Source organism: Sceloporus occidentalis, unplaced genomic scaffold (genome assembly GCF_023333645.1).
Source record: "Sceloporus occidentalis isolate IW3139 unplaced genomic scaffold, rSceOcc1.0.p SCAF_5, whole genome shotgun sequence".
In the NCBI taxonomy this organism is placed as follows: domain Eukaryota; kingdom Metazoa; phylum Chordata; class Lepidosauria; order Squamata; family Phrynosomatidae; genus Sceloporus; species Sceloporus occidentalis.
Genome location: NW_028316985.1, coordinates 167,097,454 through 167,113,179, shown reverse-complemented (window position 1 = coordinate 167,113,179; position 15,726 = coordinate 167,097,454). Strand labels below are relative to the sequence as shown.

The 15,726-nt window shown below is 38.4% G+C and overlaps 1 protein-coding gene across 5 annotated transcripts in view; it reads left to right on the top strand.

The window, feature by feature from the left end:
• RAP1GDS1 (Rap1 GTPase-GDP dissociation stimulator 1) overlaps positions 1 to 15,726 on the top strand; it is a 117,923-nt gene that overhangs the window by 44,102 nt on the left and 58,095 nt on the right. For 4 of the 5 annotated variants that reach the window (XM_089526091.1, XM_089526089.1, XM_089526090.1 and 1 more), the window contains exon 3: positions 13,183 to 13,305. In XM_089526091.1, coding sequence (XP_089382217.1) covers positions 13,183 to 13,305 — 123 coding nt within the window. Of the gene's footprint in view, positions 1 to 13,182; positions 13,367 to 15,726 lie in introns of those variants that run through there. The other variant, XM_089526093.1, reaches the window with a different exon arrangement.

Genomic DNA, 15,726 nt, shown 5'->3' with positions numbered 1-15,726 from the left:
GGGGATTCAGTTGGTTCTGGACATATACTGAATTGGGAGCAATAACATCTTATTGATATTAATTTCACTAAATTTACTCCTCAAACAATCCTTATTATTTATATCAAAAGCTGAGAAAATTTCAATGAAGTGGCAAAACCAACTCTGAGTCTTCATTGCCTTATAAACCCCTAACAAAAATTCATGGGATCACCATAAGTCAACCGGTGACTTGAAGGCACACACACAGGAGTGGACAACTGTAGTGGCCTGGAAGTGGATTTTCTGTACTTAGGATTCTTCAGGCATTGCATGGGCTGCCAAAAACAAAGCAAAACTGGAATGTCTGTTTAAAAATGTGTAGTTAGCCAGTGTAGTGTTGGGCTATTTGAGTGTTGGGCTATGACTCTGAAGAACAGAGTTCAAATCCCTGCTCAGCCATGAAACCCACTGGGTGACCCTGGGCAAGTCACACTTTTTTATCCTAAGGATATCGATGGCAAATCCCTTATGAAGAGACTTAGTAAGAAAACTCTATGATAGTGTCGCCTTAGGGTCATCATAAATCAGAAATCACTTAAAGGCACACAACAACAACAACAACAAACTGTTTTGAACATTAGAATTTTAATTGTTAAACAGTGCAGGGGGTTTTCAACCTGTTTAAGAACTTAATTGATGCTGGGGATGGGGCTTCCAGGATAAGCAATTCACTTTTCTTTGTTTTCTGCTGTGGCAAGGAAGAAATGGTCTGAGAAATTTTGATGAGTTCAACAACTTCAAAAACAACTGCAGGCTGGAAGGCTGTATTTGTACATCCTATATATATATATATATATATATATATATATATATATATATATATATATTGGAAATATTAGGAATATAATGTCCTGACATTCCTACTATTAGGAATGTTATGTCAGGAGGTAAGTTGTGAAGAATTTTAGCATGTTGAGTATTGAATTCAGAGTCTCATTCTCCTGAATTTCTTATTTGAATGATTTCCATACCTATCAAACATAAGCAAAATGCAAGAATTCAAGGTCACTACCAAAATCCATACAATTGCACATTGGGAACAAAGTGCCTCTCTTCAATAGCTTAGGAGATAAAAAAAAATCTTCCTAGAGGTTTCAATTTAGCATTTACTTGGATTGACTGACTTGAGCCACAGATTTATTGAGTTTGCTACAGCAAAGAACCACGAGAATATTTATAAGAATGAGTTCAGGAGAAACTAGAGAGAGAAAATGTTGATAGAGACTATTTGGGAAGGTAAACTTTCTGCCAAAGTTCATGGCTTCTGGGACAAAATTATTACAGTTATCCAACTATTTATTCCTTTCACTCTCTGATCTACTTCATTCTATGGCCATGGCCCTGTGTTTATAATAGATATAATTTTGATGAAAAATACTAGTCATAGTTGAATGTGGAATTTGTTTCCTGTTTGTTTCTGCTGCCATACAAGGTGTGTAGGATAAAACTATGTCAGTAATCAGAATGATTAGTTTCTCCACAGATAAATACTTACTGTTATGAGAAGACCTGACTCATTAGAAAAGATTATGCTTGGCAAGGTAGAAGGCAGTAGGGAAAAGGGAAGACTTAATTATAAGTAAAAAGATTCAAGAAAGCCACAGCCATGAATCTGGGAGACCCGAACAGGGCTGTTGACAACAGGGTGACTTGGAGCTATCTTATTCATACGGTTGCTATAAGTCAAACTCAACTTGGTGGCAGTTAACAAAATAACTTACTAACATTATCATTGTTGTCGTTTGCTGTTAACTGCCATCGAGTCATCCCTGACCCATGGCAACCCTGGGTATGAGACATCTCCAAGAGCCCCTGTCTTCCACTGCTCTACCCAGTTTCTGTAATTTCATGCCTGTGACCTCCCTCACTGAGTTAACCCCTTTGGCATATGGTCTTCCTCTCTTTCTCCTGCCTTCTACTTTTCCTAATATTATTGTCTTTTCCAGTGAATCATGCCTTCTCAAAGTACAACAGCCTCAGTTTGGTCATCTTGTCTTCTAGGGATATTTCTGGCTTTATCTGCTCAAGGGTCCATTTGTTTGTCTTCTTGGCTGTCCATGATATCCTCAACACTCTTCTGATTAAATTGAAGTTGTTGTACCTTGGTTGCATCATGAGAAGGCATGACTCATTAGAAAAGACAATAATGCTAGGCAGGTGAAAGGCAGCAGAAAGAGAGGAAGACCACACTCCAGATGGCTGGACTCAATTAGGGAGGACGCAGACATGAGTCTGCAGGACTTGAGCAGAGCAGTGTAGGACAGAGACAAGAGTCATGGAGATTTCTCATCCACAGGGTTGCCATGAGTCAAGACTGACTCGAGGGCAGTTAACAGCAAATACTGAAGTTTCGACTTCTTCCTCAAATCTTCTTCTTGGTCTTCTTAATTTTGCATACATGTGCAAACTTATGTGAACATGAAGAGGTAGCTGGTGGGTCACAAAAGAACTAATCAAGATGCTGAATGCTTATCTCCCAAATAGGCCAAGCTCCTTGGAAAGCTCCTTTAAAGTTCAATCTAAAACCAGGAGTAAATGCATCTTCCCCACTGAGCTGGGAATCATCAGCTACCATGCAGGCATGCACACACACAAAGTATCCCTGTTAAATTTTTATTCACAGGGATGTATATTTTGGGAGTAGCATACAAAAGTTGAATCTGAATTGCTAATAGGTACATATAAGTGCTCCTAAATTGAACACACAAATCAGTCGTTTCAGCTTTCAGTATAGCAAAAGAGAAGGCAGTTTGACTCATAGGTGACTCTCTTTAAATAGCTGCTTGAAATTTTATTTTATCATGAATATGTTATGAGTGTATGTTCAGCTGTCTTGCTGAGGCAAATGCACTTTTGAAAACAAATTTTAAACTCATGAAGCAAACTAGTTGGTTTCAGGAAAAATCATTACTTCAGCCTTCTTTAAGCCTTCACTTGTAGTTTATTAAACAGCTAGTTTGAATGATTTGATATAGATAAATAATATGTACCATGGGGATGAGCTCTCCCATTGCACTGAAAGCCATCCTTCTGTAAGGAAAACTGAACTCAGCTGTACAAAAAGTAAAAAGCAGTAATTCTTCCTTTATTTATATGAGCATAGGAATCCTGTGTGAATTTGATAAGCAACAGTGAAGAAACCAGGAGCTTGTGACAATGGAATCCACTTTTGAATTGTAGAATTTTGTCAAACCATATCCGATTCACTGAACCAGTGGAATTTTGTAATATGTTTGTATAACCAGTACATTGGCAATAGACCAAGAGATGCATAGTAACAGAGAGTGATTCTACTACTGTGGAAAGCAGATATTTCTAAATCAAGTGCAGATGTTCCTTCTCTTTTGCTGTTTACCTTGCTGCACAGGCAGCTTTCTTATGGCGTGATCCCATGCTACTCTGAAAATAAAATTATAGAAAGACCACATGGGCAATACCAATGAGATGGGGTGGTGGTGACAGCTTTGTGGTGGTTGTACACCTTCAGGTCATTTCTGACTTATGGTCACCCTTAGGTGAACCTGTCATGGGGGTTTTGTGGCAAGATTTGTTCAGAAGGAAGTGGTTGCCTTTGCATTCCTCTGAGGCTGAGAGAGCATGATTTGCCCAAGGTCACCCAGTGAGTTTACCTCCATGTCTCCAACATTCAAACCCCTATGCTATGCCAACTCGCGGCTCAGTAGTGGCTTTGCCTAGTGAATGTCCCAGAATCAGTGCCTGGTGTCTCTCAATTTAGGTCTTGAGTAATACATGCTGAAAAAATCCTTTTGTTCAGACTTTGGAGAGGACCTGCCAGTCAAAGCTGGCAGTATTGAGCTAGGCAAAAGGATCTTCTAACTTGGAATAAGACAAGTACCTGTTTTAAGTCCACATAAGCACTTCTCTGTTCTGCTGACATTTGTGTGGGATACAACCTTGATGTAGCCTTTGCTGACACGACTGCTTTCTGCACACATTCCTGGAGTGGCATGAAATCACACTGTGTGGAGAAGTGTTCCTGTGCCTTTATGTTTAAGTGTGAATTGTCCTGAAGTGTTTGCCTGATCAAAATAAAAATGTCTATGCAGGCAATATCAGAGTCTCTCTCTCTCTCTCTCTCTCTCTCTCTCTCTCTCTCTCTCTCTCTCTCTCTCTGTGTGTGTGTGTGTGTATAACAGCTAGTTTCAACTCTTACTTATATAAGGATGACTCACAGTAAATTGAGGAAATGATAATCAAGTAGCTTTCTTCAGAGTCTAGTTTTCTTTTTTCATTCTATAGCTTTGTAGAATTCCTTTCTTTGAGAATCATGTCATGTTTCTAGCTTCTTGGTAGGTTTAAAACAGTAATGGGCAAATGCAGAGGGGATAGAGGCCATCACATGCACGTGCGCACACACACACCTGGCAAGCCACACCAGCTACAATTTTGGCTGATCTTGGTCCTTCTTTTATTTTTTAGAGGTTTGGGATAAACAAAGTACCACATTTGAAATGGTTTAACAGGGCTCTTGGGCAGTTTTTGGCTAGAAAATATTCCAAAAATTGTATTGAAACTTCTTTTAAAGAACAGTTTGGGGTCTGGGTGCATTTGGAGGGCTTGGGGCTACACATGGCCTATAGGCCACCCTATTACCATCAGTGATAAAGAAGGTGGTAGGAATAGTCAAGTGGCCTTTGTATGCCCATGTTGAATTTGTTTTCAGTGGTAGCCTAAAAGTTAATGGTTCTATATCAGCTATTTGCTACCAGTGCTATTCTAATAGCTTTGTGAAGGGAAAACACACAGGTCCTATATGGTTTAGTGGTTTGAATGTCTGAGTATGACTTGCGGAACCTTGATTTAAATCTTCAATCAGTTGAATGAACTCAAAAAATATAGAGTTCGAAGGAATCCCAAAGTAATATATTCCAGCCCCCTGTAACCCCCTAAAATAGGAACTGTATGGCTGTCTCCCAGCCAAATTCTGATAGAGATCTGGAAACAGATAGGGGAACCAGAAAGGCAAAACATGTTGAAATAACTGGTGCTTTGGATTATCTTCATGTTGACCAGGTAATATTTGTATTGCAACAAAGATGACATTACTAGAGAAGATATATATCTATTAATTAATCATTGAGCCAAATAGAAGAGAAATGACGACTGATTTTTTTTCCTGAGGAGTGTCCCAAATCTTCTTTGTGATGCAAGAATTGTTGAATCACTCGGAAATAGTAGTCATCTTGTTATCAGATAGAATGTAATATTATTCTGTTTGTTATTGGAGAGGTCTAAAAACTCATCACAGAAAATCACCTGTTAATTTCAACACAAAGCAGCAAGACAGTCATATACTAGAAATAGATTCTTCTTGGTAATATTTTCCATTTTGCCAAGAAAAACATTGTAGCTTTGCACACTCTTCACTTTTACAAGAGCAGTTAAAATTTGTTTGATTTTCTGAAGCTACTTGAATTGGTAGTATTTTTGGTTTTTGAGGGAGAAGAGTCTCCAGGTGGTTGTATTTTAATTTTATTGTTGCTTTTTAAAAATTATAATACTGTTGTGTGTTGCTTTTCATTCTTAATCTTTTCACTGCTTGGAAGACTAAAGTGCTCAAAATTAACATATATGTGGAAACTGTAAACAATAAATAGAATGGCCAGCTCTTAGAGGCAACTTGTAGTCCTTGATCTATTAAAGTTTTACAGATTGGTAGGATTGAAAGGTCAAAACATGAGTGGTCAGTAAGTTCATCATATATTTATAGCTACCTTGTTCTGCAGTTTTTATGCTACATCAGGATCTCTCCTTTTCCAAACAATCCTACTTCTCCACCCATTGCTACAAGAGCATTTTATGTCATCTTGTATGTGGCTTATCATAACTTATTTATACATTCATCCCCATCTCCTTTGATAAGTGCATGTAGGAGGGACATTATGAAGCTACAGTAATTTTCTGCATTATTTGCTATAGATTTAGAACACCTTTGCAATTATGGCACATAATCTCTCCTCCCCCCCCCCCCAAGAATAAATCTTACATGAGACTGTGTTTAAAAAGAGAGAAGGAAAGAACGTACATATGAGTCACTCTTTTTAGACTTCATGCTATTAATTTGGCTGCAGTCACACTGAAATTTTACAGGAGATATACCTTGGCTTTACTTATTGCTTTAAGAGGATTATATATTGCCCAATTTGCAGATAATCTCAGGTCAGTTCATAAAAATCCCCCCCCCCGAAAAACCCCACAAAGAACAAAATCCCTTAAAACAAAACAAAACCCAGCCATTACCACTCAATAAATTTATGGATTTTAAGGCTAAAACAAATAATTAGTTGAAAGAGTATAAAATCATTGAAATAGCAGAGCGTTAACAGCCTGCAGTGAATTTAAAGTAGTAAGGGGAAAATGAGTTTCAAGCATTGAATGTTGTCATAATAGAAGGATCTTAGCCTTGCATCTAAATGGTATGAATGAAGTGATTCTTCATCAGGTAAATGTTGCACATGTGGAGGTTGTGGGCAGATGTATCATGACAGCTCCTTCTCTGATGGCCACCTATAGTACTGTTGTAATTGGTGTCATTCAAAGAAAATCCTCCTAAATAACTGAGCAAAAACATTAACAACTGCAAGTGCATTGTTAGAGTCTACTTTGATATATAGTGTCTCAGAACTATGGTTCTGCTGTTTCACAAACAATTATTGAGGATAAAACTGGAATAGAAACAACTTTCCCAACCAGTCTGCATGGTGATGATCCATCCCAGAGATGAGAATTGTGTGACCCTCCAGATGTCGGACTATATCTGCCATCATTCCTCACCATGGGCTCTTCTAGCTAGGGCTGCTGGGAGTTCAGCAGCACCAGGACGAATTCAGCAGCACCTGGAGGATCATACAATTCCCATCTCTGATTTATGCTGACTGATAAGAAATGGGACCAAGCTAAAGTAGAGTCAAATGGCATTAAACAAGTAAATAGCATTTGCCCTCTTAGATTAGACCAGCTTTCCCCAACTGCTGTCATGTTGGTTGAAGGTGATTACATATTGTGCCAAGACCATCTGGAGAGCACCAGGTTGGGAAAGATTGATATTGATGTTAAACAGCTTTGATAATTATTTCTTGTCTATATTTGTTTCTAATTAGTTTATGTCTGAAACGTTTGACTAAATTACATTTGCCACTTTTCCCTGTCATACCTAGATTTTTTTTTAACATCTAGTCAATCTAGTTACTCCAGAGTTTTTAAGAACAAATAATAGAATCTGCTGTCTCAACCAAAAGATTTGGGAGTTCTGTTTTATGTATCTATATTTTATTTTCATAATTGTCAGTGCATCTTTTCAGAAGTTTGCTAAGTGAAGATGAGCCCCAATATGCACCAAAGGAAAATGTACTTTTTAAATAACAGAAAGGCATCAAAGCACCCCAAGGTTTTTGAAAGGATGAAAATAAAGACAGATTTAGCTCTGGAAACTTGAACAGCAGTTCATGTGCACTGGTTTTTTGGGTTCACAAGTTTTGTTATATAAATCTAGGCAGATGGATGAATTCAGCAGGCAGTGTTGTTCAGCAGGTCAGATTGTATTATGTTGATGAATCCCTCTGGACTAGTAGTCTGAGTCAACATTTGCAATACTGGCTAAGAGGCAGGCATGTCCATCACAATGTCAAATCTTCCTGCTCAGCTGTTCCATCAGATTTGAGCAGAAGAAGCATAGATCTTGATGCTGAGGACTTTTCCAGTCCGAGTTTTATCCAAACCCAAGACTGCTCAGTGCTAAACATATAGCAGCCCATATCTGCTGACAAGATATGGGAAGAACTAGCCAACTGCACTTGAGCATTCCTGCCCAAAGGAACTTTAAAATTATTTGATAGTCACAGAGTGGGTGCTATGTTGGCAATAGCATGAGCAGTAGTTAATTCACAACAAAAGTATTTTAAACAGGAATAGAAATACAAAAAGGTCACTTTTCACATTATGTAGAGCACATTAAATATTTCCACATTAGTCTGGCAAAAAGTCTGTAGCTGTTATGTCTGTTTTATTAGGCACTTTGGCTACCTCCCTAGCTTCCAGCACTTACCAGCCATTTCCCAGTAGATGGTTATTTGCAAAAGGGAAATATTGTCCCAATTTGTTTTCAAGCTCTCCTAAAACTTGCATTTGACAGTGCCCCCACTACTGTTTGGTATAGCACTTCCTGAACGTCTAAAGTATTTAATGTATAATAATTGAATAATGCTTGTGACAACCTTCTAAGATAGGGCAATGTTGTTAATACCACATTGGTGATAAAATTAAAACAAGAGAGGCCTGAGGCTACAAGACTGTGGCTTGAGTAACTAAATCCATTGAATCTGAGATCATGAGTTTACAGCTAGGGGCTTCACACATCTCTTGCTCTTAAAGCACAATCATGGCCATCCTACTTGGAAGCAAGTCCTGTTGTTCAGTGGAATACCATATATATTCAACTATAAGTCAATCTCATGTATAAGTCGAAGGCAGGTTTTGGGACCACAATTGTGGATTTTGATACGACCTGTGGATAAGTCGAGGGTAAAACCTAGGGGCATGTAACAAAGGATCTAAAAGATGAAGCAAAGGAAAATGATGCCAAAAAAGTTACAAAATCCCAGCAGGTATAATAGTTTGTAAAGGCTGGATAGATGAGAAATTAAAGGGAGGTCATTGGTTCCAGGACAGATTACACTCTTGCCTTTCATCGGTTCCTTTATTTATAAAAGTATAGTATTTACATTGATGCCTGGATAAGTTAACCTGGGTTTTTGGGGTCAGTATTTTGACGAAAATTTCTAGACTTATACATGAATATATACAATATACTCCCAAGTAAGTACAGTACATGATGGCAGCCTTAGCCACTTTGCTATACCAGATTTTGGTACAGGGTAAGTCTCCATTATCTGAAATAGTTTCATGATCTTGTCACCCATATGGGGGAAATGGTTTTTGGAATGTTTTGGATTTCAGAATGCCACATAATGGAGAATTCATCCGTTAGTCATCTTTAACATCGGTGCATCAGGGTTTCAATTTAGAAAGCACTATTCCAGAACAGAGCTTCGAAAGTTACTTTAAAATTAATTAGTTACAGGTTTCTTATTTTACAATAACAAATACATACAAATCTTTGCAATAGTTATATCAAGTGAATGGGTAAAAAAATGAATATTGTCTTTCGTATGTTATCACAGAATGATACAGTTGTAAGAGATCACAAGGTTTGGGCCATAAATCACTGTGCAATATGGGTCTGCCTCTCTGACCTTTTCCCTATGCTTCTTCAGACTGTCTCAAAAGACACATTTTTTATTTGTTTCTTTGCCTATCTTAATTTGGTATGTAATTTTATCTTAAAAAACTAATTTCAAAAGTTTACTAAAACATTTTATCTGCAGAGAGCATGAATCCTTTTTCCAGTTGCTCAGAATGACCTGTCTTGCTGCCAGACAGAGGAAATAGATACTGTTCTTCTTAGAACTGTCACTACCACTATCATGATTTAAACTTTAAAGAGCTAGCCAACTATGCAGATTAACATTTTGAAAGGTAATGATATTATTATTTTTTTAAATTTCATCCTAGACCTCTTGTACCATGGGGCATTGCCACCACAGATGAAAATAGGAACATTTGTGGTCACATTCTCTAACACATGATTGGGAAAAAAATAATTAATTAGAGTTGTAGATCCAACTGCAGTACTGTTGGCCCTCCATATCCATGGATTTTTTTATCCATGGATTCAACCTTGATGGCTTGAAAGTATTCTCTCTCTCTCTATCTATCTATCTATCTATCTATCTATCTATCTATCTATCTATCTATATTCCAAACAGCAATATTTCATGTTGCCATTCTATATATGGAACAACATTTTACTACAGCATTATATTTAATGGGATTTGAACATCCATGGATTTTGGAATCTATGGCAGGTCTTGGAACCAAACCCCAGCGGATACTTAAGGGCCCAATGTATTTTAGTTATTTTTTAAAAAAATTGAATGCTACACAGTGCTTGTCTATGGTACAAATGCACTCATATCTAGTACATTGTCACTCAGCACCTACAACAAAGCCTGAAGTACAATAAAATGAGCACTTGAAACATGTGACATTCTTTCTCAACTACACCGTAATTGGGAGCAAACGTGGCATAGTGGTTTGAGTGATGGACTATGACTCTGGAGACCAGCGTTTGAATCCCCACTCAGCCATGAAATCCACTGGGTGACCTTGGGCAAGTCACACAATCACAGCCTCAGAGGAAGGCAATGGCAAACCTGAACAAGAAAACCCCACGATAGGTTCATCTTAGTTCAAAAAGAATAGTTTTTTCATAGGTTTTGATAGGTTCAAAAATGATTTGAAGGTACACAGTAACAACAACAATAATACACCATAATTACAGTTACACTGCAAAGAGATTAAGTAATTGTAATGCAATGTAGATCTAGATTTCCTATAGAGATTATGAGTTACCAGTTAATAGTTACTTGTAACTAGTTACTTCATAGTTTTCTTCTTGAGCTCTTTACAAAGGTAATAAGAAAAATGCCTCCTTCACACCTCCCGATTGTTGTCACATACAGTTCCTTCTCCTTCCTTTTCTCTGAAGATTTCTGTCCTCTGTAAAGCAAGTGTAGTAAATAGGAGTTCTCTCTGTAAGGCAGAGACCTGGTATTAGTGCACAACCACTGGTGATCCCATAAGATTTCTTTCCAGTTCGTTTTCTGTCTTAATAGGGAAAAGAAACACTCACCAGTGGTTTACATTTTTGTTATACTTCTCAGGACAATATTTTCCCCAACTCCGTCCTACTGACATAACCTTGGTCTCAGTATGCTTCAAGTCTGTACATGCAAAATAAGAAGAAGTCTTTAAATATTTTAATAGTTGAGAACATTTAACTACCTGAGGGCACTTCTTCTAAAACAGAGCCAGTCTTGTCCTATTTTTCTACCTGATTTTCTTCCCTCCCTCCCTCCCTCCCCTTGACTTTCTTTTCCCAGAATCAATCCCACTTTGAATGGGTCACTGCTTTTAAACTGTTTGTGCCTACAGCGGGCAGGGCCCATGCTGACTGGGAATAATGAGTATTTTAGACCAACACATTTAGAGAGCACCATGCTGATGAGGTTGGATTAGGCACTTAAATTGTGCTTTTAAATTATATATATATGAAATACAAAACCTTTCAGCAGAGATGGCCTGCATAAGGGGGAAATGAAACAACTAACAAAAAAAAAATTCTATCTTAACCATATCACTCCAGTTTTCTGCATTTCTTGGATTTTTTTAACCATGCCCTCATGCAGTTTAGAGACTATGATGGCATAATGGTTTAAGCATTGGAAACAAACCCCAGTGGATACCAAGGGCCCACTATAGATTGTCTCTGTGGATTATAATTGACTCCTAACAACCTTGTGTGCTCAGAACTACCTTTAGCGTTGCAGTATTCTGGGCTCTGAAAACAGTGCCATTCTGAGTTTTTCTTCCTGAACCAGATACTGCAGTCTTTAAACTAATTTACTGTTGAATTCACAGTGTGACTTGCTTACTAGGGCCCTTCTTCCCCACAGAGTGAGATCAAGGGCCATGATGAATAAGAACATATGTGGGGTTAATGAACCCCAAACACAGTGTATAATGACTCAGAGTTCTGTGGTGCTGCATCAATTCTATTTCTTCATGATGATCATTTTTTATTTTATTTATTTAGCATTTGAATTTATGCCCCACCATTTTCCCCAGGCAGAATCCAAGGTTGATTACAGTCATTTAAAACAAGATGAAGTTAAAATTATTTTACAAAAACTAAAAAATAAATAAATATCAGTATGAATGTTTTAAAATGGTTAAAATATATTTAAAACATATGCAAAGGGATCTTGTAGCCCCTTTGAGACTAACTGAAAGAGAAAAAAATGGTTTCATGAGCTTTTGTAGACTTGAGCCTGCTTCCTCAGATGGATGAAGAAGTAGGCTCAAGTCTATGATAGCTCATGCTACCAACTTCTATCTTTCAGTTAGTCTCAAAGATGCTAAAAGATCCCTTTGCATCCTGATTTTTCAGGCTAACGCTGAATTTAAAACATAATTATTAATAAAAGATAATACTAGAAAGTCCTGCCTGAATAAAAAGGCCTTTATCTGCCAGCAGAAGGAGAGCAGAGAGGGGGGGGCAACCAGAACTCCCATGGAAGAGAGTTTCACAACCTGTGAGCAATCACAGAGAGGGCTGTCTTGTGTGTCCTCATTAAATTTGCCCATGAAGGTGATGGAAGCCAGACAAAGGTCTCCTCTGCAGATCTTAACCCTCAAACTGGCATATACAGTGGGATACAGCCTTTCACATAGTCAGGACCGAAACCACATAGGGGTTTAAAGATCAAAACTGGCGCTCTGAATTATGCCCGGAAACAGACCGCCAGCCAGTGCAGTTGTTTAAATTGTGTGTATGTGTGTGACATGATCGCCGTAACTATCTGCGGGCATTTATAACATTTTGGACCTGCTGGAGTTTCCAAACAGTTTCTGGTGCATTTAACTGCGTAGCATTGCTAAACTGATGAAAGAAAGTACTATGTGGGTGAGGCCTTTTCTTTTTTGACAGATGATATGATGATGCTTCCTACAAAGCATTCTGAGAAGGTTATGGGAAAGAAAAGAAAACAGGCAAAATTTTAGTTTTCTTTGCATGCCCTCTTTTTAATATAAACAGAAAGATCTGATAATCCAGTTTTTGCCAGAAATCTGTTTAAGCCTGAGTCATTGTGTTTTATTGGTGCTTGGTGATCTCAGGCAGATAAATCAGAGCATTACTGCCACACACAGCTAACCCAAGGCAAGAGGTTAATTTTATTTTCTTTGCTTCTTTTCAGGATATATTTTATCCCATTAATTTAATTTACACAGTTGAGAAGTCAGTCAAAACCGTAGGTGATAAAAGCAAGTCATAATGTGTAAAATTGTGCAGCAGTTGTGATAACACTATTGTGTTTTACACACTAATTGTAGTAATCTTTCTTCCATTCTGCTGCTATCCAGGTATAGATTCGAGATTCCACTGTAATTGTCAAATTTCAAGCAACCTATTTCTTGTCTTTCTTTTACTGTATTCAGTATTGTATTTTTTTTTCTTTTCAGATACAGAGACAAGTGAAAAAATCCAGAAAAGTGGGATCCTCCAGGTGTTTGCAAGTTTGTTGACTCCGCAGTCTTCCTGCACTGCAAAAGTAGCTAACATCATAGCAGAAGTAGCCAAAAATGGTGAGGTTTTCCACAAGGCCTTTTCTGCTGGAACATCTTCAGTTTTGCAGCTCACTTGTCAGTATGTTTTACTTCATTTATGTTTTCATTTTATAGAATAGATTTTTTTTTATTTCTTTCTCCACTCTTTTTGTTTTGTTCTGCCTTGGTAATAGATTAGTTCTTAGTCATCCATTTGCTAGATGCATCAAAGCAGTATGCATTTGCAATCCTTTTTACAGTATTATCTGTTGTTGAATATCCACATAGTTTTTTTTTAATTAGGGAAAACCAAGTGGCAGACTTCCACAGTTGTGTCAACAAGTACTGTTGCAGACATATCTCTGGATTTAACACTATAACCTATATTAATGTTCTAATTTGGTGATGGTGCTTTTTAGTCTTACATAACATTTGTCAGTTCCCCACCCAATCAATGTTATCCTATTGCTGTTTAGCCAAACACTGATGCCTTTCTTTCTCTAAAGGTGTGTTAAGGCCATTGTGGAATATCAACCTACATGATAAAGGATGATTTAGGTGAACTGGGATTTTCACAAGGGCCTAGCAAAGTGATTCCAAATATCTTGTAATGTGATTACAAGCTACTACAAGCTCCAGTGAGTTTCCTTGTGCTGCTGTTAAGCTTCTTACCAGATGCTAACACAAATATAATAGGGGATGGCAGGAACATAGCAAATCTGATGTTGTTTTAGTAATATGGAGAAATCTGAATTTATAACACTGTTTCCCAGCTAATGCTGTATGTTTAGGTTCCCTAAAGATAAACACTTACCTTTTGCTTGCAGAATGATGCCTCTTCTTTCCCTATCTCCTTATACAAAAACCTTCATCTCACACATTTTTATGGTTTGGGTAGCAGTTCCTTGGGATGTAGGGAAAGAAAGGAAAAGTACAGTGGGCCCTTCACTTATGTGGGGGATCTGTGGAGGACAGGATCAAAATTCAAAATGACCTGAATAGACTAGAAAGCTGGGCCAGAGCTAACAAAATGAAATTCAACACGGAGAAATGTAAGGTACTGCACTTAGGGCGGAAAAATAAAATGCACAGCTATAGGAAGGGGGACACCCGATTGAACGAGACTACATGTGAAAAGGATCTAGGAGTCCAAGTAAACCACAAATTGAACATGAGTCAACAGTGTGATGTGGCAGCTAAAAAGGCCAATGCAATTTTAGGTTGCATCAATAATAGTATAGTGTCTAGATCAAGAGAAATAACAGTGCCACTCTATTCTGCTTTGGTCAGGCCCCACCTGGAATTCTGTGTCCAGTTCTGGGCACCACAATTCAAAAAGGACATTGAGAAACTGGAGCATGTCCAAAGGAGGGTGACTAAAATGGTGAAGGGTCTGGAAACCATGTCCTATGAGGAACAACTTAGGGAGCTGGGGATGTTTAGCCTGGAGAAAAGAAGGTTAAGAGGTGACCTGCCAACTCCACGACAGCAGCAGTGGGGCAGAAATATCCAGGGTACCAGGGTGAGAGTTAGCTCCACCAAAAGAAGCACAGGGATTTTTCACTCTTTTCAGAAAGCAGTTCAGAGCAGCAGTATGATGGCTTTCTAAAGTTAGATCTATCCTACATCTCCAGGGCATTGGTGCCAACACGGCCTGTAGCATGTAGAGGCGCCTTGTCCCACTCTCCAACTCCTTGACATGCTGAAAACTGTGCTAGCATTTGTTTCTATCCACACAGGAGGGGGAAAAGACAGGTACCCACTTCCCTTGAAGATTGCAATTGCAATCTGTATCCTGGGCCCAGTCCTGAAGTGGTACATGGGAATGGAAGGGTGCTAGTCCTGGCTATAAGCTGTCCCTGCGCCAACTTTCTGTGAGGCCTCATTATTGAATTGGTTTTGCCCTGCAAGTATTCCCAATGCTGGTGAGCTTGGTCCTGATCTTACCTGCTAGGGCAGATATCCTAGTAAGTGACCTAGTAAACCATTGCACTTTAGCTTGACCCTGGTACCTGGTAGATTACTGACAGAAGAGGGCCCCGTTGAGTAGAGAGGGCCCTTCTGGCCAGAATAAAGAGTCTGAGTAATATGTCATCATTGTCACTGTTTCTGTAGGTAATCATGCAAACCCCACAGTTGAATGTGTTTTTTACCATAGGGGGTAAAAAAATGCAACAGTAGTCAAGAAGGGAACCTTGGTAGTGCAGTGAATTAAATGCTCGTACTGCAGCCACAAGGTGTGAGTTCAGTCCCAAGGGCTCCAAGGTTGACTCAGTCTTCCATCCTTTCATAGGTTGGTAAAATGAATACCCATCTTGTTGGGGGCAATTAGCTTACAGATTGTAAACCATTTAGAGAGTGCTGAGTTTACTAATAAGCGGTGTAGAAATGTACATGCTGTTGCTATTAAGAAGTTGTAAGCTATAGTCTAGAAATTACTCACTAGTCCATTTCCACATG